Source organism: Harpia harpyja, chromosome 11, assembly GCF_026419915.1.
Source record: "Harpia harpyja isolate bHarHar1 chromosome 11, bHarHar1 primary haplotype, whole genome shotgun sequence".
NCBI lineage: Eukaryota > Metazoa > Chordata > Aves > Accipitriformes > Accipitridae > Harpia > Harpia harpyja.
The window spans coordinates 41867719-41888554 of record NC_068950.1 but is presented as its reverse complement, the minus strand read 5'-3'; the positions used below and the strand labels follow the sequence as shown (position 1 = coordinate 41888554).

General features: G+C 39.4%; 1 protein-coding gene across 6 annotated transcripts in view; it reads right to left on the bottom strand.

Moving 5' to 3' along the window:
- FGGY (FGGY carbohydrate kinase domain containing) overlaps window positions 1-20836 on the bottom strand; it is a 301158-nt gene that overhangs the window by 11683 nt on the left and 268639 nt on the right. For 4 of the 6 annotated variants that reach the window (XR_008237130.1, XM_052801137.1, XM_052801138.1 and 1 more), the window contains one exon: window positions 17614-17708. The exons of the other annotated variants lie outside the window; for them this stretch is intronic. Coding sequence is in view for 3 of the 4 variants with exons in the window: in XM_052801137.1 (XP_052657097.1) it covers window positions 17614-17708 (95 nt within the window). In the remaining variant the exon portion in view is untranslated. The remainder of the gene's footprint in view (window positions 1-17613; window positions 17709-20836) is intronic. 6 annotated transcript variants of the gene reach the window in all.

Here is a 20836-nt window from a genome sequence, read left to right as displayed (position 1 = left end):
CTATTAATCCCCACCTGCCCCAGAGCCATAAAAGAGCTTTTGATTGCAGTAATATTACATAACCTCTTTTAACGAGCAAATCTAAACCTGCCACCCAGCATTACCAGCAGGAATTTTTAAAGGTATCTGAGGCATCTTTTTCCTTAGGAGACCTTCTAAGAAAGCATTTGTATTCATTTGGCAAATAGAAAAAGAGCACATTTTATAATTGACTGTGCCCAAAACAATAGCTGGTTCTGTCTGAAAACACACCACTTAGAATTAAAAGTGCAGTTAGCACGTGAGTGAGTCATCAAGTGGTAGCAGAGTTTGGCTGGCTCACAGCCCAAGATCAAATGTAGCACCATCCTGCCCCAGGGGTTATCTTTAAAGCTGAGATCTTGCAGAGAAGAGCACACTAGACACTCTCCACCTTCCCACCTCCAAATTTTGGCTAGGTGGGGGGGTTAGTGAGCTTGTTCATAGGCTGTCCTTTTTATCTCCGGGAAAGGCGAACAGCACCGAATCCCCCCAGAGGGTTGTTCTCACCTTACAACACCCAGCTGGTCACTATTCCTACTTTTACTTTGCTGTCCCATCCTATTTCCCATTTTTAAAGAAGTCCTCAGTGAGCTGCACCTTGTGGCTCCTATTTCCAAGGAAACCTTGCCCCTTCACTCACTTTAATGAGAAATTTCTAACCCACTGCTCCTGAAGCACTTATGGGGGAAAGCTCTTCCCAGCACAACTTCTGCGACTGTAAGGAGGGCAGTTGGATACCTTGGCTCCTGAATTTTAATCTTGGACAAGTCACGCAAGCCTTCTGCACCTCAGTTTCTCATATATTCCATGAGAATCAATAATGCCACTAGACTAGTATCAAACACTTAGGAGGGAAATCTAGCCAATGTGGGATACAACTAAAGAAAAAACACTTTGTGCTTCACAATTCAGCTGATCCTCAGAATTGAGCCAATTCCTGCTGCTGAGGATCTGTCCTTTTATTTAAAGACAGCAAGCCGAGAGAAGAGATGAATAGCAGAGACTCAAATGGCTCATGGAGCTTTTCACTTGTAGGTCACCAATCAGAACCTCAGCGAGGTCAGTGAGTGTTTGCGAGTTATCGTGGTATGCAAGCTTTTTATAGTGTCCTTTGCAAAGTGGATTTATTGGCTTCAAATTAATTTCTACTGTATGCAGTTTTCACAACATGAAACCCTCCATTGTTACAGCTCAGTCACTGTTAACCCTTTGCAAAGCTACACAAGAAAAACTGCTACCACCACCTGAACAGCTTGCCTTTTAAAATCATACTTGAAGAAGCCTCCTAACTGTGAACTGAGCCTGGATGACCTCAAAGAGCCTTTCCTAGCCTTGAGTAGAGGCACAGCCATGAGAGGAAAGTTGTACTGCAGCTGCACATACTGTTCCTCACTCATGCATAAATCGGGAAACGCAGAGCCCAGCTCTGCAGGCTTGTTCTTTACTCCCCACAGTGACTCTGCAGCCCTCATTGGGTCTGCTCATGGAGGAAGATAAGTGTGTGTGCTGGCAGCATCATAGGACTATTCTTTGCAGAAAGTACTTTCTGAAAGAAAAAACAAAACAGAAGAAGCAAAAATGAACAACTATATCATTATCTAATGTGCTGAGATCTCAGCAGAGATCATTTCAAAGATCCATATTGTTTACAGCAGCTGATGAGTCTAACAAGTGCTGAAGCTCTGCTCTCGCTCAAAGTGCTAACATATTTACAGTTTTCAATCCTGTCCTTAGCGCTTATCTGTCATTTCAAGATGAATGCTCCTTTTGTACAGGCTAATTACTTGCACGAATACTCTACTAGCTCAAAATCCCAGATTTGTTTCGCTTTTCCATTAGCAGCAATTTTGTACTTTGGAAATTGCTTAATACAGCAAATCTAAAATAAAAGCCAGTTTTTGTTCAAAGGTATTTCTTTGGCTGTGACAAGTCTAGAATGGGGGGAGGGAAATTAAATTACTTTTCTCTGATGAAAGTCTTAATTTTACTGTACAACTTTTCTAAGCGCACTTACCCATTGTTCTGCGCTGGCTTGGTTATTGGTATTAGAATAATTTGTGAAGATCTATATAAAATCAGACCAGATCAATAACAGATCTAGCTATACTGCTTGATAAGAGCGGTTTTCTCATGCTCAACAATCTTTTCTCTCTATATATAATACATCAAAAATTTGGTAGGATCCCATCCTACCCCCTCCTCTTCCAACAAACAGTAGGACCATGTGCAACTGAAAAGCTGTCAGTCATTTCATTTTTACAGGAACAGAAGGAATGCAGGCCATCTACAACTCACTAACTTAATTAAAAAAAAATACAACCCAGACATGCAAGGAAAAGGATACAGTTATAATGAGGAGGTCTTATCCTGTTGAATGTTTTATGTTACATTCATTGGGTTACTGACCTGTCACAAACCAGTTTCAGATGCAAATAAAAAAATGCTCAGCAATGCAAGATGCATCTGTTGTTTCTGCTAATCTTGATCCCACTGCAGTCAAAAAAGGATAACATCGGATTTTCAGAAGTCTCCAGCAAATGTCTTCAACTGCAACTTGAGCAAAAACAGCACCCAGTCTCTCTCAGTTACGTGTTAGATACAGCAATAGATGTCTAAAGCTAGAAGCCTGTGAATGAAAATGCTGATCTTGAATTAGCCTTTGTTGTTCCTAAGGAATTGCCAATACAAACCGTGAGTTTGTGCTTTAAAGGATGTGGTCTCCCATTCCTGCCCAAATATTTTCTAAAAACAAGAATTCTCCACATGAAGTGCATTTCATTGTAAATGAACACAACATTTAAAAGTCATGAATGCTGTAAATATGAAAAATTGATATAAACTTCAGAGTTGTATTCATGCCATACTGCATAGGCCATCTGTCATTATATACATAGTAATGAAAATTACCACACACAATAATCTCGTTGCAGTTCTAAAGTAAGACTTTGTTTTCCCATTCAGAAGTCAAAAGATGTTCCAATTATGTGCAACTGGGTTGTCAGTCTACAGGCCTTTTCATTCTTATTTATTTTAATCCACCAGAGCAACACCATTAGCATTATCACAGATTTTCTTGGCACTCTGCATTCTATCACCTTTAACATAAGTATAAAACCAGCCTCTGAGGTACTTAAACATCACTACATCTGCTTCACAAATCAGTTGGATGAAGAACAAAGTTAAACAACTTGCCCAAAGTCACAGACCGAGTCAGTGGCAAAGCTGGGAATAAAGCCCATGTACTCTGACTCTCAAGTTAGGTAACACATACTGTTTTCTCATTGCAAAATTCTGTTTTATTTATATCGAGGTAAACTCAGAAGAACTTGATACTACAGTAGCTTATGTTAGGTTTGAACTAGTACTGCTGATGACAGAGTGTGTCACCCAATATATGCATTATCTCCCATTACCAGGCTGCTAAGAAGAACTACATTGGCAAATACAGCTTTTTTTCTCTGTCACTAAGAAATACTACACTACGTTTTATGTGGTATTTGTTTGATCTGTAAAGCCAGCCAATTCAGTTCTTATCTCAAGGACTTTAAACAAGCCTGCTGATTTGAGGTGCCTAACATTTCTGAACATTCGTATCTGCTCATACTTGAGGAGTTACAATATGAACAGGGATGCCAATAAACAAAGAGAAGCCCTTCTTCCTTAACCCTTACTGCTAACACTGCAGAAAAAACCCAGCATGCATGGGTGGAATACGTGCAAAAACCTCTCCAACCCTAAATCCTATTGCTGTGTTGCAGATATAAGGTATTATCGATCCACAGTACGTTTTCCTGCTTTCTGAAGTCACAATCAAAAGAATCGCAAATGCCATCATTCGGAGAAATTGAGAAAGTTACAAAACATAGCAAAAAATGTGGATGGGAGGAATATTAGGCAGGAAAGTTCAAAGGCAGCTAAATGAAATGCTCGTGTGAAACAGATCCTGTGTAATTAGCCACTAGGGGGAACAAGAGTCATGCTGCTTAATTAAGGTGCAGTCACTTTTAGCAGCGGGCCCAGAGGGTTATCCTTGCCCAGGGAAGCTGGCTGGGATGTTTGAACACTGGCCCTGTAAGCTTTGGAGTGGGACAAAGCTTTTCTGACCTTTGTCTGTGTTTCACTTTCCCCTTTCAGGTCTGTATAGGCCTTGGTAGAAGCAGTTAACAAGGCTTGAAGAATTCATACACCTTTCATATTTTCTAGCTGCAATTAGCTATTTCTGCACCTGAAGCACCTGATAAAAATATTTAAACAAAAACCTGGGAGGAGAAGGGAGGAGACAAAGGAAAGGGAGAGGACCAAAGAAAGAAAAATGGCAAAAAAGGAAAAGCTGTATTTTTCAGACAGTGTACACTTGGGTGTTGGCTCTTTTAAAGTAGAAGGGGAGAAAAATCACATGCAGCTCATATGCAAACTGTGTGAGAAATGTGGAGCAATGCTCTGCTGATATTGTTAGACTGAGGTAGTGCTTGGGAGGGATGGCAAGGGACCTGCCTCCCCACTCGTGCCTGCTGACCTGCATGACCGAAGCTGCGTGAGGAAAACGAATGAGGCAAAAAGTAAAAGCCCCTCTCAGGCCACTTTTCCTCTGCTGCTGCTGAGGATACAGAACCATTCAACAGCATGTCTGGGACTGAATCACAGACAAACAATCTTTTCTATTACCATAAAAATGACAAATAAGTAATAGTTACAGCCTGTAAACACAAGACTCAAATTAAACAGAGTTCTAAGTGGTACACTGTAACTGGAAGCAGGAACCTACTCTTATTAGAGCCGGCTCAGCCTAAAGAGTATCAGATGTTACTCGGGCCTTAGAAGGCCTGAGACATAAACTATGTGTGTAAGAGAAAAAGAAGTCAAATGACTCATGACAGAGTTTGTTTTAATAGAAATGACTTTCTCTGTCTCTTTGCTTTTAAAGACTTGCCATTTTCCGATCTTGAACAGCTAACCTAGGCAGCTGGCTTCCTTAGCCAGTGTCCTTCCTTTGTGTATAAAATGCTGGCATTTACAAACTCATATCCCTCTGGCTAAGGGAGAGCGGTTTATTTTAGCACTGTGATCAATGCCATCACAAATCTTTCCTCTTCCAGTCCAAGAACACTGGCACAGCCCAGTCAGTGCTGTGTGGCTGTGCTGTACCCATAAAACAGAGGATACACCACAATGCTTTACTGAAGTCCTACAAGCCTTGAGAGTAGACCTGAGGGAGCAGCACTGAATGAGCCACAAGCTCATCCCCTCTTTGCTTTTTATTACATGAGGACACAGGTAAGGGACTGCGATACAGAAAGAGCATGGAAAGAGAGAGAGAAAACAAAAGAAGAGGAATAAGATGAAATAGGAGTGGGAGTAGGGAGAGGGAGATGGCGGGGATATCGGGGATTTAGTGCCAAAAAAGAAAAGCCCCGTTCTCCACCACACCTATCTTCTTTCTCATGTTTCTTTTGTTCTCTTTCCATGCCAGTCCTGTGGTTCTTCTCTGGGATGAGTGGAACTTCCATGTCCAGAAAGCCACAAGTTTGGCATTTTGTGTCTTATGGCAAATGTGCTGGCTAGCCAGTGTTTCTACAGGGACAAAGATATACAAAGCAAATGAAAAGCAAAGCTTGCTTAGTCTCCCTTTCATGCAATGCAAGAATCATCCCTTAGATGGGACTATTGCAAAATTAAACAACCTTACAACCAGGACCAGTAAATAATGAGTAATGTGCTTGTATATACAAAGCTTTTATACGAACCAGTCAAAGAAAGTGAGGATAGCTCATCACAAAAAGACCCCATTTATCAGAAGGGCTTCAAACAGCTTAGCATCTTTAGGGCTATTACTCATCTCTTTCACCTAAGCTAAGTGCCAGCTTCCAACCTAGAAGCTAACACATATCCAATTTATCTGCTCTAAGGCACTCAAACACTGCTTCCCTCAGTCTAGTCTAAAGATACAGGATTCAACACCTAAACTACTTAAAGTTAACAGATATTATTTCAGATATAACAGATTTCATGACAGCAGATAGGAAGACACTAGTCTGGGAAAATTAGGCAAAAATCAAGTCTTACCGGGCATTCTGAAAGCAAAAGGAGTCTGACACAAGGCTGCTAGACTCAGCAACGTTTTGCTGAATATATCCAAGGTGTTTAACTCAGTTCTGAGCTACAGGGCTGGGCAACAAAGGGACTTTCCAAATGCGACACATTATCATCCTCCACCCCACAATTTCGGGAGGGGGAGGTTGGGCTTGGTGATGGTACAGCCCTCCACACATACTCTTGTTGAGGAGAGATTATTCAGAGGAGAAAATTTTGATGAGAAATTGGTTTATTTTCCAGAGTGTTTTCCCTTGGAAGGTCCTCTGTGCTTCCAGAGCTCCAAAACATGTGACATGGTGAGATCTAACCACTCCACTCTGCTCAGCGAGGAGTGCAGTGCACATCCCTTTACACTGTTCCTTGACAAAACGATGTGCTCCCATCAGAGCTTCCACACCCACACTCCTCCCTAAAATTTCTACCTGGTAAAGGCCTATCTGGAAGCTGTGCAGGAAACAGCAACTTATAGCAGGTGCTCACACAAACAGACTCTACATGGGTCAAAATACATTTATGTACTGAAGGTTAGTAATGCTTTGGTGAATGCAACTCCTAGGAGTACTACACATTGAGTACATGGCCTATAAATCGTTCTTAGCTGAAAAGTGCACTTGTGAAAGATGACAATGCAACTCACTTTCACTGTTTATACACACTTAAAAGGCCCAGCAAGATATGGGCACGGCGGTTCTCCTTATTCATGTTGTTCTAATGTTTTTCAACCCTCATCTGGAGGAGTATCTGTGCAAAAATCAGCAGCTTATGCTTTTCCATGCCCACTTGGTGGTTAGCCTTTCTGCCTAGATTTCCCTCAAGAGTGACAATTATGGTCTTGCTAATAATTACGTGAACACTTGTCCCAATAAAAACAGAACAGGGCCATGAAGCAATTTCATATGGATTCTCTCTGCATGTCACTGTCCAATTTCTAGTATCAAACGGTGCCTCAGAAATGTGTGAAAAGTTGCTTCGAAACAAGAAAGCATGCAAGAGTTGGGAATGGTTGTTATATGTCTATATCTAAGAAACCAAGGAAACAAGAATGTATGACTTAGCTGAACAAAGAAAGGAGAACGGGAACTGGATTCCAATTCCGAGAATGAGGAAAGCCAGTATGCTAATAAAGCAACTGCCTTCTGTTGCTAATAAAACTAATAAAGGTTACGGGATCTCTCCTCTACCATTTCAGATCCATGATTATATGAAAGGGAATAAAGAAAAATGTCTTTACTGTTAACAACAATAAAATGAAATGTATTGGAAATGCCTAGATAGTAAACAGAGTCTTGTTAAACTATACAAACAGGGCAAATTTTGAGAAACAAACCCCTCTAGACATCTTTAGGAGAAAGGACAACATAGTATATGTAAATTATAAAACTTCTTCAAATATAGAGTGGCAAAAGTATGTCCTGGTGGTACGAACTACTGGCATCAAATCCCACAACTAAGTGATCATAACGTCCTTCAAAAAAATTATTGTGAAAAAACCTCAAGCATTTCAGACAGCTAGCGCTGTGACTCTACATGCTTGAGCTTTGCCACAGAACAGTCTGATCCCCTGCGCTGACATAGCAAGAGTGCAAATCCCAGATGGAAAATTAATCTCACAATGTAGCCGGATTGAGTTTCCAATTCTCCAGTGCATAACTTGAAGGTTGTTCTGCTCAGCTACTGAAGAGGTGAGGGCAGAGAGACTTTAACTTGTTTGACATCCCGAACATCATTTAAGCAAGACACGCTCTGAAAAGGAACTTACTGGCGACTGACAGTTACAAAGGATCCATGGTATCCTCCTTTGTACTCATCCTTCCTATAAAATATTGCTATCACACTTTTCCCTGCTTAAATGGCCTGGACAGAAGGGGAGTCCAAGGTCCAAATGACTTCAGCTATGTCTCTGGGTATGTGGGTAAAATCTGTCCTTAAAATAGAAAGGAGATGGATCACAGTACATTTTAAAGAATGTATCTATCTACTATAAAGACACATTTATGGTTTCCTCCTATTTATGGCTTTCCTCAAGAAAAGACAGGGCCAGCAAGCTAGAAAAATTGTAACATTGTGATATTATTAAACTACCTCTACAAGCTGATCTTAGCTTTAGTTTGCTTGAAAAAAAAATCAACTAATTGTACATCTCCTTAGACAAACTCCACCATGGTCATTTCATGGTTTGTTACAAAAATATGCAGCAGCAGAACCTGAACTATTCTAGGCAGCATATTTTCTCCTGCTTGCCAGGTCTTGGGCTTACTGACAGATGAGAAGCATACCATTGGTTTAGTAAGAGTCTCAACTTCTGCAGATTAACAAAACAGTAAATCTTATTCTTTGCCAACATCAGCTGACGTGAGTTTATTAAAAGCTAAAAGGCATGACGATATACGTGTTGAGCCTACAGACAGAAGAGGTTACATTTACATACATATGGTTGCTTCTAACACGGTAATCGGGTTATGTGCATGCAAGATACAGAACTCAGGTGAAGTCAATGGAGCTGTGCCAATAAGCAAGGCCGGCTACACCTTCAGCATAAAGACAGAGGATTAAATAGATTTGTTTGGTCATTCGAGCATCTCAGAGGTCTTTATTACCCTTTCAGTCCATCTTCATAAATGTGAAAAATAAGTAATAAAATCTTTATCACCACTCTCAGACAGAACTAATAAACAGGTAAGTCACATTGATATCCCAGCACACAGTGCCCCATCACCTTCCACCGATGTCTAAATAAAAGGCCACGTTTCGTTTCATTTCATTTCATTTCATTTAATTAGTGTGGTATTTCATTAAACCACCTACTTTTAGAAAAATAATATGGCCACATCTTTAAGTCCTGGATTTCTGAGATTGTTGCCTCCAACGTTAGTACTTCTGTGCCAAATTAGCTGACAATGTGTCAGTGTCAGCTAATGTGAATGGGTAGTTCTGTTATAGCCAATATATCACACTGACTTACTGCAGCTGCCTTTCCTTATCATTAAAGAGTTACTGAGAAATTCCAAATCTGAACATTTGTGTACTGGCTGACATTTAAAATGGAGCATGCTAAGTTTCCACAAAAGGACAGCACTTAACAAAAGACACCGCCTTTGCGTCCTATTACCTCTAGCACCCACAACTTGGTTCTGAATGGGTAATAATATGAACCAACCGCAAGAGCTCTAATAGCCTTTATCATTTCAAGATGCGTCATCTACCAGTGAACTGTGTGTCAGATTCCTGTTTGGGCTCTGATCCAGTAAAGTACTTCAGCACATGGGCAGTCCTGCTTATCTTCAACTGAGCTTCTTGCCTACTTGAAAGTTAGATGATGTACCTAAGTGCTTGATTGGATCAGGGCACTGGAGTAAACTGGTGTCACTCCTCTGAAATCCTGGAGCAATACTGATTTACATTAACTGAGAATTTTGCATTATGATTATGGACTAAGATCATCTGTCATTTCAGTAGCTATATGACCTGCTACAACAAACTTTGACATTTTCTTAGACAAGTTTTTACCTGTAATAATTTCAAGTGATATAAACCAACTACAAATCATCTAATGTGACAATGAACCAAACACTACTGTACAGCATGTACTGATCTGATAATACATCAAATGTATGACAACATATAGCATTAGACTTTGCACTCCACCAAGAACATTTAACAGCAACAGAGTTATTTCTCTCAACTCCAATATAAAAGGCAGCCAGCAGGATGATATCAAATGATGGCAGCTCTGCTTCTCCTAAAAGGACCTTGGGGACTCCAAGGAGATTTGTGTATCTGCACTTCCAACAGCATAGCAATGTGGAAATGTTAAAGTTAGTAAAGCAAACAGTCCTCAAATGAGAAGGGCAACAGATGTCAACCAGTATCACATGTCAGTAAACAGCAACAAGACAGAGGGTACTTTTCTTAGCACTTTTGTGAAAGCTTCGTGCTATCAGCTACAGCCACATCTCAGCTGTTTGACTCTCTAAGTAGTAGTGCTTGTATGTGTGATTTAACTCCCACCAAGAGAGGATTTCCAACTATATGGAAATACTGTCCACTGAAGCCAGCTGAAAGAAAGTAAGAAATGCTTCTGCATATTTATTGCGGCTTGAAAAGTGAAAAAAAAAAAAAAAATCACACTCTCAAAGTGATTGAAAGCTCATTCTGTGCTTGGCAGAGACAGACAAGCATTTATATTTCTCAGCTTTAATACAGAAGGATCATCCTTAGGGCAAAAGAGTAGTTGTGATTCATCCGTTTTTTACTCTTACTGCAAAGGCTTCTGACAGTAAGCCCAAAATATGCTAACTAAAAAGGCACTCTTTGTACAATAAACACTAGGCCACAAGGAACTGGACAGTGGCCATCAAATCACTGCCTTTTAATTTTTCTCTCTCATCTATATTTCTCTAAAGATTTCTGGTAAGAAGGCAGCTGACTCTATACAAAAGCCAGAGGCATTGCCAGTATCTTGGTGGTTTCATGCATGCCATATTGAATCTAACTTTATTACACAAGAGAAAAAACCCCTTTCAATTAGGCAAAGATGTATTTCAGTGTCAAAACGCCAAGCAAAGAGGTAAAGGGATAGAGTTCTTCTACTGCTGAGTCAGTGCTTTGAGTCCAGGTCTGGTTAGCTGCAAATATACTCCACAGCCATTGAACATCTTAGCTGCTTACGTGGAAAACAGTTTGGTTCTCAGCAAGCAGTAGAGTCCACGTCATGAACTGTCCACGACATCCCTTGACAACTTTGCTGCCAGTCATAAGTGAGAGAACAACAAATGAATGGACTACGAAGATTCAGCTCTTTCCACCATTAAAATACTCTAATAGTAGATATATAAGCTATGGACTGAAATTTAAAGTCATTTTTTAATGGAGCACATGTCCTGTCAATTGGGACTGATCATATACAATCCAGGAAGGAATTTTTTAAAAAAATCACTTAGATGAAGAGGCCATACCCAGCCAATACACAACTCAGAAAAGCAAGAGCTGTCACCTAGCTTTGCCCAAGGATGGTATCCACTACAACTTGGGCTCAAACTCTACAGGTACAAATCTGGAGCTTTTGAAGAGAAGGCAGGCAAGATCACAGCACCTTAAAACACTCCTTGTGTACAGCATGGTGCCTAAGAACAACCATCTCCTTCCTCTGCCTTTCCAAAATCCTCTGATTAAGGGAATAGGAGAAAAAAAAATCATCCCAACACGGCAGGAAGGCTTTTACTAAAAGGTGCATTAATTGGGTAAGGCAAGCCAACGAAATGATTAATTCGCTGCTCTCCTTCAATATTATGTTTACACAAGTTGATTATAGCACTTAATTACTAATTCACCCTGCTCAAAAACAAGAGTGCTTTAAATTTTTAATGAGATGAGGGAAGGCAACATTCCCTAACTCAACAGGGAGAAGTCATTTTATTTCCTCTTTTGATTTCCCAAGTTATTACCATTTCTAAGGAAAAAACTATCCCCTCCCTGATCTGTCACTTGGTTCTTGCTTTTGAAAATATGGAAATCAAGAAGACGCTTGTATTAATTTCAATCCATGACCTGACAGGTAAGGCTTTGGAAGAGGAATAGAGGATCAGATCATCAACTGAAGCACATCCATTGAAATAAGTGGAACAAAATTACACCAGAGACTGCCTGATCCAGAAATGGAAATAGCCTAATCCCCTCCAGTTCTGTCAGCAGAAATGTTGAATATGGCCCAGTACTATTTATGGGTGTTCTTATGACATGTTGTCTATTCACAATTGCCAGTTGGTCCATTACCAAGGAACCGTTGCACTGAAGAACTTCTTTACGTTCGTGACAGTCTGTAACATGTTCATTGTTAAGAGGTGGATACACAGCATATGTCGTGTTCTTCCTGGCTGATCTCTATAAAACTTGTGTTTTCTGTGGGTTTTGCTTTTGATTTTATCCTCTATGCTATATCACCCAACAACTTCCTTAGTCAACGGAGAGGAGATGTCCATTAAATTAAGCATAACCAAGCAGTGCACAAACAAAACTCGTCCGAGTTCCTTTAGTACAAAGTTGTAAGTGAATCATTTCCCCTGCACCATCATAACTTCAAACCCCTGTTTGCAATATATCTTCCTCATAGTTATGGACTCTATGCCTGTTATCTTGAAGGTGAGCCAGGTGACCCTGATCCACACAGCTTCCAGGGCTGCTTCCAGGGCTGTAAATTGTACCTACGGGGTACTTCAGATGCTCAGCTGCTACGGCTGCTAAATAATTCAGCTAATCCACATTAGGTAATTACCTAACACCTCTTTCTATAGAATCCGGCTAATTTTTATATAACTCCAATCTGCTTTATAAAAACAATGAAAAAGCTTTTCCCTATCTTTTTGCAGGATATACCACCAACTTGCATAACAACCAAAACAAACAAAGAAAAGACTACACCTCCCTTAAAAGTCAATTTTATACCTGAAAAATCTTGTAGTCATGTAGACTCTTAATTTCTGGCTCAATGTTTTACACCAAAAATCATTACTTAAAGCTGATTACAGAAAGTTATCAGTAAAATGTATTATAGTAAATCATAGAAAGTTTCTTCTCTTCCGTATCAGCCAGTAACAATGACCTACATTAAGACAGCAAATCCAAAATAAATCTGGTAATCTGGTTTCATACAGGTAATTTTATTAATTGCTTTAATATGCAATTAAGGAATAGTCAGTGGGCTGCAGGATTTTATAAGGCAATAATCCTGTTCCCTGGTGTACAGCTTTGTCCCAAAGAGTAGGCTATCCAAAAAAAAAAAAAAGAGCTGGATGACTGCCAAATCAAACAGCACCTTCTTCCCATTTTCAATTACATACAAGTGAGGCAGAGTAACGAGGATATACTGGAAACTTTGACATTTATTTATTGAATATTTTTACTGAGAAGGAATTGCTGGCTTGCTAAACCGGAAACTATATTTTTACTACAGAAACAATCACATAGAAAACCAGGATCCTGCTGCTCAGCATGAAAGGAATGGCTAGAACCAATAAATTGACCCATCTAAGCCAGCAACGTTAAGGTTATTTCATTCAATGCAGCACGTATTTAAAAAACCAAAAATATAGTGTATATTTCAAAAATCCTTATGTCATACTATTTTACACAGCACTGTCTTCTGTGACCCAGCCAGCTTGTGTTACAGCTCATAGGCACAACAATCAAGACACAACAAAACCACTAGAAGAAAAAGGGTGTAGCATTTGTAGGGGCAAATTAAAAGATAACCCAAGTTGCAAGAAGAAATTCAGATTTTCTCCCCTTTCCAGAGATTCTAGAGACTAAATAACCAAAACATGAAATGGGGAAGAACTCACCACACTGCATGTTCTTTTTTCTTTTTGGATAGACCAATTGTTTTAATTCAGTTTTACCACAGAGGAGAAAAATGCAGGGAGAGTAAATGAAGAGGAAAATAGGGAAGTCAACATTCTTTGAAGCAACAACATATGGTGACCAGGCAGGAGAGATGGAGGTTATAAATCTTTCCTTGATAGAATTACCTAAAGATGAAATTGCAGCTTCAGGGGGCTTGAGCTTTAAACCACACTAGATTCTAGCAAATTAACCTGTATGGTTACAAATTTTGCAATAACCTTCATTTCCAATGCTTCTTTGTAAAGGCTCAGCATACTGAGAATTTTGGTACCAATACAGATGTGGTCAGTAGAAAGCATGAAAACCTCTACTCCACAAATCACTCAAAATACAAATAAAAAGATATGAAAATTAAGAATTAGAACAAAATGCTGCATCCTGCAAATAGTCACTGTTGTAGTATAGAAAAGGAAAAGAGACAGGAGGTACACTGGCGCTTGTTTCTTTGTGAAAAGAACCTTATTTAGGAATACCAAAGGATAGAGGAAAAGCTCTTTAGTGTTCCAGCCACTATGACCAACTGCCCAAGAAAGCAAAGGGTGAGAATCCTGTTGTCTCACGTACACTTCTGACTGGGTTCATCATACAGCGATATGTAGGTAAGTAAGCTGCCTGTCCTTGGAAAAAACATCCTCCAGTGTGTCTCTGAAGCAGATACTTCCCCATTTCCAAATCCCAATGACGGAATGCCACAGGACTAGGCATCAGGATAGTACAGGAGTATGAGAGTAACAGCAACCACCACAGCCACATACTTTACCCCTAAGGAAATACCATCCAAATCCAATGCATTTCTTAACCATTAAGCTAAATAAAGCCTAACTCTAATTACTATATAAGGTTACCATAGAGTCAGGTCTTCCCTAGATGACCCATCTCTTCTTTCCTGTCTTGAAAACTGATGCTAATGCCTGGTAGACTTTAAGGATCTTTTCTGTGTGTCCAGATTTTCAGAGTGAAGAGCAGACTGCCGGAGCCGTGGATCTGACTTGGTTGCCCCATGCCCCAAACCCCTACATTGACGGAATGCACGAGCAGGTCAACTCTTACATGTAATGCACGTTACAACCCCAAAGCATCAGATTTAGCATGCAGACACAAGAACAGCCCTGCTCCGTAGGCTCACCAGCTCCCTGAAGCATCACTCAACCATGCACATACTACACAGCACACATGCACGTACTTCCATACGACATTCCCTAGCAGAAGCCTGGCAGCACTACTGCTATTGCTTATCACTGGTGGGTTTCACGTGTCTGTTCAGCAGCCAGTCCTTTTGTCAGCAGAGCACGTTGAAACTGGACTAAGATTATCAGAAGTGATTTTGAGGAATCCTGGCTTTGGGTGCTATTTCCAAGCTGTCCTAAAGATGCTCGAGTTTTAGAAAACGGAGAACAGCCAACCCATGAAAACCAGATAGCTTTTAAATGTTTTGATTTTGACATTGAGTGGAAATGTCCAAAAATCATTCTGAGAAATGTGACCAGTCACTGGGACAAATACAGTAAAAATTCCCCTTCAAACAACCATAGACATAAGGAAAGAGGTTATTGGTAAAAATCCCTCAATTTTCTCCTTTGCTATTAGACTGAGCAAACAAAGAGCTTTGGAAAGCACAATAATTAGGCACAAACCATCTATTAGAGGACAGGTAATAACCTCTGTTATTTGCAAAGACTAAAACAATGCTGAATGTTTGCAGCAGCACCTCTAAGAAAGGTTTGTTTTGGAAGATGTGTTAGAAAAATAAATTTAAGAGAAGGTTATTGAACTGCAATGCTAGATACGCATTTACGCCTCCCCAACCCCCAAAAGACATTTATTCAGTTTCTTGTTTCTTGATCCCATGTAGCTGAATTGTTTTTAAAGTATTTTCACATTATGTAACATATTTGCTCCATGATACAACTGGTATTGCCACAGGTGGCACCTCTTTGATGACAATCTTCTGAACACACACAAAGCCAAAACACTTAGAGGGTGGTTTCTTCACACTGCAGATATGTTGTGGCATCCTGGATAGGATTCAGGGCCTCACCTGGCTCCCAGTGATCACCACAGGCAGTACGATGGAAAGAAACATGCTACAAATGCCCAGTGGGATGTATAATAGCAGTAGTTTCCAAACTACTTTCCCCTTTTCTGTTTCAGAGATATCCCAGGGAAGCCCATGGGCTTGACCTGTAACTCAGTGAAACAAAAGGAAACTCCTGCTGACTAGCAAAGCCCTTGGAACCAGACCTTGCACAAACAGCTGCTGAAGCACTGGAAAAGGCAGAGGCTGCGTTTGGGAAACCAGACTCCTTATGCAGTGCTGAGGCACCAGATTGCAATTCGTATTTATTCTTTTTCTTTATGTGCTTGTGTTAACTTACTTGATTCAAGCAGAAATGGGAAGGGAGCATAAGGAGTCATGAAGTCCGGCTCCTGACAGTCACAGGTAAGCCCTTAGGAGAAGTTTACTCCAGGAAGACCCACAGAACCTGCACTGTATTTATGACAAGCCAAAAACCATTCCAAAGAGGCCGGTACCTCCTGACATATCATAACAGTAAAAGAGCACACACTTTTAAAATTAAAAAGTCTGTGACATGGCTGGTTCAAAGGATCTAGTTTCACTCAGTAAGATTTCTGAAGGAGTGTGCTATGCAGGCTGACATATATGTACCTATGTATAAAATATACATATCTGTTCTGACATTATTGAATATGCTTCTGAAATATTTTTATATATAAGGGCAGGGTTAAAAACTAAAGGTAAACGAATACACCGAAATTGTATAAAAATACATCACAGAAAATTTTGCAGCATTAGATTTTTCTAATGGTTATGAAGACAGACTTAATCAGTTTTGAGATGTTCAGTTATTGCATAGTAGTGGAAAACATCTTAAACTTGGAATGAAATATCTATGTATTTGAAGGCAGAATATTAACAAAAGAGTAAGAATTAAATATGAAGTCCTGTCACCAAAAGTTGCTACTGAAATTACATTTATCAAAACAAGTTCTCCTTACAAGCACTAGAATTATTAAATACATATATATATATTGTACTTATATATTTGTTGCAGTAGGATTAATTTTAATGGAAAAATTCTTATGAAACTGCTCTTCCTGCTAACCTACATAGCACTGCAGAATATTCACATTTCAAAATTTCACATTTGGAAAAATGCCAAACACGGCCCAGTTCCTTAGCTTATGTTGAGCTCTTTATTGATTCCAGTAGAACTGCATCAATTTAACTAGGTTAAGAAGCTGACCTCCTTATTCAGAAAATACATTCAGATAAGTTTTTGTGCAAAATTTCATCTACAAATAGCTGTGCCTGATGTTATTATAACGAAAAGTGTATCTAGGGAGCGTCCTGATAAATAATTTTGTCCAACTGGATGCAGTGTACTGTTTAGTGTCCTTGTGTAGCATGAGGAGAGGACACGTCTTATACTAGTGGAATTGCCAGGTAGGAAAACAGATATGATTTTGGGTATTCAGACCCTTCTTTGGGTTTCTGTATACTACTGTTGTTTATGTAAACGCAGCTAAGTCATGCTTTGGCTGATCCACTGAACATAAAAGCCTTACTGCTACTTTTACAACTGTTAATGGATTGAAATAACATGAATAAACATGAAGTTCCATCCTCATTATTGACTCTGCATTCACTGTGGGCAAGACAAGAGGTATAGGTGTGTCACTTTTTACTGCATAAATAGTGCTATGTTGTTTCTTATGTTTAACATTCCTTAATATGAAGGAAGGAAAGTAGGACAAATATAACTGAGATGAAAGTGTGACCTTCTTGCAGGATCAGAGCCTTGCCAAATTCCCTCTTTTGTCTATAAAATTATATGGCCTAACTTCATAGACAGCAGCTTCTACCTGCATGTCCCTACAGTCAAAAGACAAATAATCTTCAATACACCCAAATAACATACTGAGTTAAAGAGGGTGGAGAGAAAGCGATGCTGGCTCTCGTCCGGCTGTGCAGAAGGTACAAACTTTTCCACTTGAATTAAAGTCTGTGCACGGTGCCAAATGTCAAAGTGTAAAACGCATTAAAACTGAAAAAAAAAAATAAAATCAGGTACTGCATACCTGTATAGATACAAAATCCCCAGACGCACAAGCTCCAAGAATAGCAGCACCCACCAAAACAGACTCCACTTCTTTGGACAGGACAACAGGCTTGCCTATACAAGAAAAAGCCATGCGTCTGTTAGGAAGAATATAGCAGTACTGCACTAGGGGCACAATAAATAATTAAAGCAAAAAAGACAAAGAAAAAAGGAATCAAAAAGGACTAAACCACGTTCACAACTCCATTCAGAGCTACAGTCTACTGAAGATTAATGTAAATCTCTCTGCTTTGTGGTTCCAGGCTCCAAGAAAAATGCAGAATTTAAATAAAACAATTTCAGCAAAATATTAATGCAGAACGTAAAGTATACAAAGAATAAACCCCCAGACACTGGCTATTTATCTCAAAGGGCTTGGTATAAACCTGTTACCCACACCCTCCAAACCCACGTGCCTATTAAAAGTTGACCTCGAGGGGAAAACAGGGTGGTATCCTTTTTGTTTCTTTTGCAACGAACAAAAAAAAGATTGTTTGTGTTTGTTTTTAAATATATAGACAACAAAGCCAGTCTGGTTTTGCTGGGAGACATGAAAATATGACTAGCAAACGTTCACAAGCTAGGTATGAAATAATAAGAGAAATCTTGTCTTCCAAATTGTGCGAGATACTCGACAACAATATTAAAACACTGGAAAAACAAACAAACAAACAAACAAACAATATCTATTCTGAAGCAGGATTAAAAATTATTGTTTCATCACCCACGGGTACTATCATAAACATACTTTCCCTCAGTTCACACAAAGTTTTCTAAGACCTGTTTTACTAGTGTAAAAACAGCAGGAAAAAGACTAATAAACAAATTAAAATTGGCCTGCTTTCTTAATTCTCCTTAAAAATCTAAAACAATAGCGTAAGTCTAAATACTTTTCTAGCTGCACTTCAGATGCTTATCCTCACTAAGCCAAAAAATTTAATATTCCTACAGTATTTGGCATGTGTCTAAATTTCCATTACTGAGATAATTTCATTCAATGAATGATGATGCAAACACAGTGGTGGGAGGAGGGCTTGCTTCTGTGAATAGTTTCAATGATATTATGCCCCCAAAAATGCTGCTCCTGAGAGCCAACTGTAAGATTAGAAGGAGCTGAAATTTGGAGGAAGATCCGAAGTGAGCCATGAACAACTCCTATGGAGGAAAAGGCAAATACACGCTTTTCAAAATGAGAAATACAATTATTAATATGAGAAAAAATTATTGATACAAAGCAAATTCACCTTGCACCCCAGGCATCCAGTTACATTATGCTAACCTTGCCCTGTTCCACCAGTGTAAAGCTCCTTACAACCATCTTTCAGTGAGTGACATAAAGGTGCCACAGTGGTCTTTATGTCATTTCTTCCTACAGTTAGCAGAGGCAGAGTGACGGGGAAAGAAAGCGGATACAGTGAGACCTTGTTTTTGACTGCTGGAGTGACTACTAACAGTGAACGAGCGTAATTACAGCATCCCTTAAATTTCTCTGACCAAACAAATCCACCTTGAAAACATTAGTGTAGGATCAATCACCTAAGCATTCCTCCGGTTCAGATGGACCACAGCTCAGGACTTGGGACAACTTAGAACAGAAAATCTAAAACTCAAGCTTACAGCTACACGGCTCTTTGCCAGGCCTTGAAGCAGTAAGCAATTTTCAGCGTGCTCTAAAATTTACTGCACATTTCCCGCATCATCAGAGTGAATACAGAATTCTTACCAGGCAAACAAAAAGATCAAGATACTTTTTAAGTGGCCTGCAAAATTATCTATTGGATGTCTGCATGGCTGAGTCATGGGCATTTGCAGCTAACAATAATATATTCAGATTTTTTTCTTTTCGGGAAAGAATGGGGGATTGATTCTGGAATGTTAGTTATTTTATCTGATAGGCTCTAATGAGTTCAACATAACCAAGAGCATTTCAGTTAGATGAACTCTGACATCCCTTGTCAGTCATTGATTTTACAAATGGGGGAGAACTCCAGACTGCAAAAAGGCCTTTTTGTACTGAATTGTACTTGGCCATTAGTTACAGTCAAAGAACTTCTGATTACATTTTAATCAGAATACCTTTTCACAGATCTTTTATTTTACACATCATAAGCCAGCATCCCAACTCTACACATAGCTGAAATTCACCTAAAACATTTGAGTTATATAAGGAAAGGCACAGACTTGACAACAGCATTTTTCACAAACAGAAAGTGTCGCTTTGACTACCATGTATTTAGTGAATTTTAAGGTCAATAGGCATTATGCTTTTTGCTTCTCCATTTCTGTTTTCATCTCAGGTAAGTACATAAAGCATATTTTCATCTTCCCTGCTGCATCAAGGTTATGAAGTGTGGTTTGATGTTAGGGCAAGTCAGATCTCCAGACCAAATGCCCCAAATCTGAGCCTTAAACTTTATTCATGACAGCTCAACTGGTCTTAACTGGAAATACACCCAAACCACAAATCATTCAAAGTTTCTCTGAAGTCTTTTACACTAAATTTTGTTATTTTTTAAAGTATATTCAACTGACTCACAGGTGTGCTAAGATGTCCAACACACACAGGCTTAAAGGAGACCGAAAACACCACGCAAGCCTGAGACCTCCTCTTGTAATGAACTACCTACCCAGGACCTTCCACCCATCGGGAATTCTACAAAACCAAATGCAACACCATGCAGCAGCAAGGATCCAGAAATTTTCCCCTAAACCATATTATGATACAGACATGGAAGCAATTCAGAAAAGAATTGTTCTATATAATGGATACAGTGCCCAGCATGAGCAGGAAGTGTCAGAAGTCCAACAGAATTCAAATAGGAAGAAGCTAATAGAGGTTTCAGTAAAACACATCTTATACAAACCATGCTCACAAAATGTAGTGGGCATTACCCTCATCTAACTAGCGGCTTGTAATCTGACTGAATGGAATAACTTCTATGGAACGTTTAGAATAATTTTTAAAAATCTGATAGCGAGAAACATCTCTGACATGTAATTTATACACATTGGTTTTAAAAATTTCATGCAAGGTTTTTATATTTATTCTATTGCACTTCCTTAAAAAACCTGTAAGTCTAAGATCTGCAGATTGGAAATCATGCTGAAGGTCTCTCCTGAAGTCCATCTTCTAACAATATGAAGTATGGAGCTTTGTTTGCACTGCATCTCTGTGTTATTCAAATGTCTTTAAATTTCAGGAA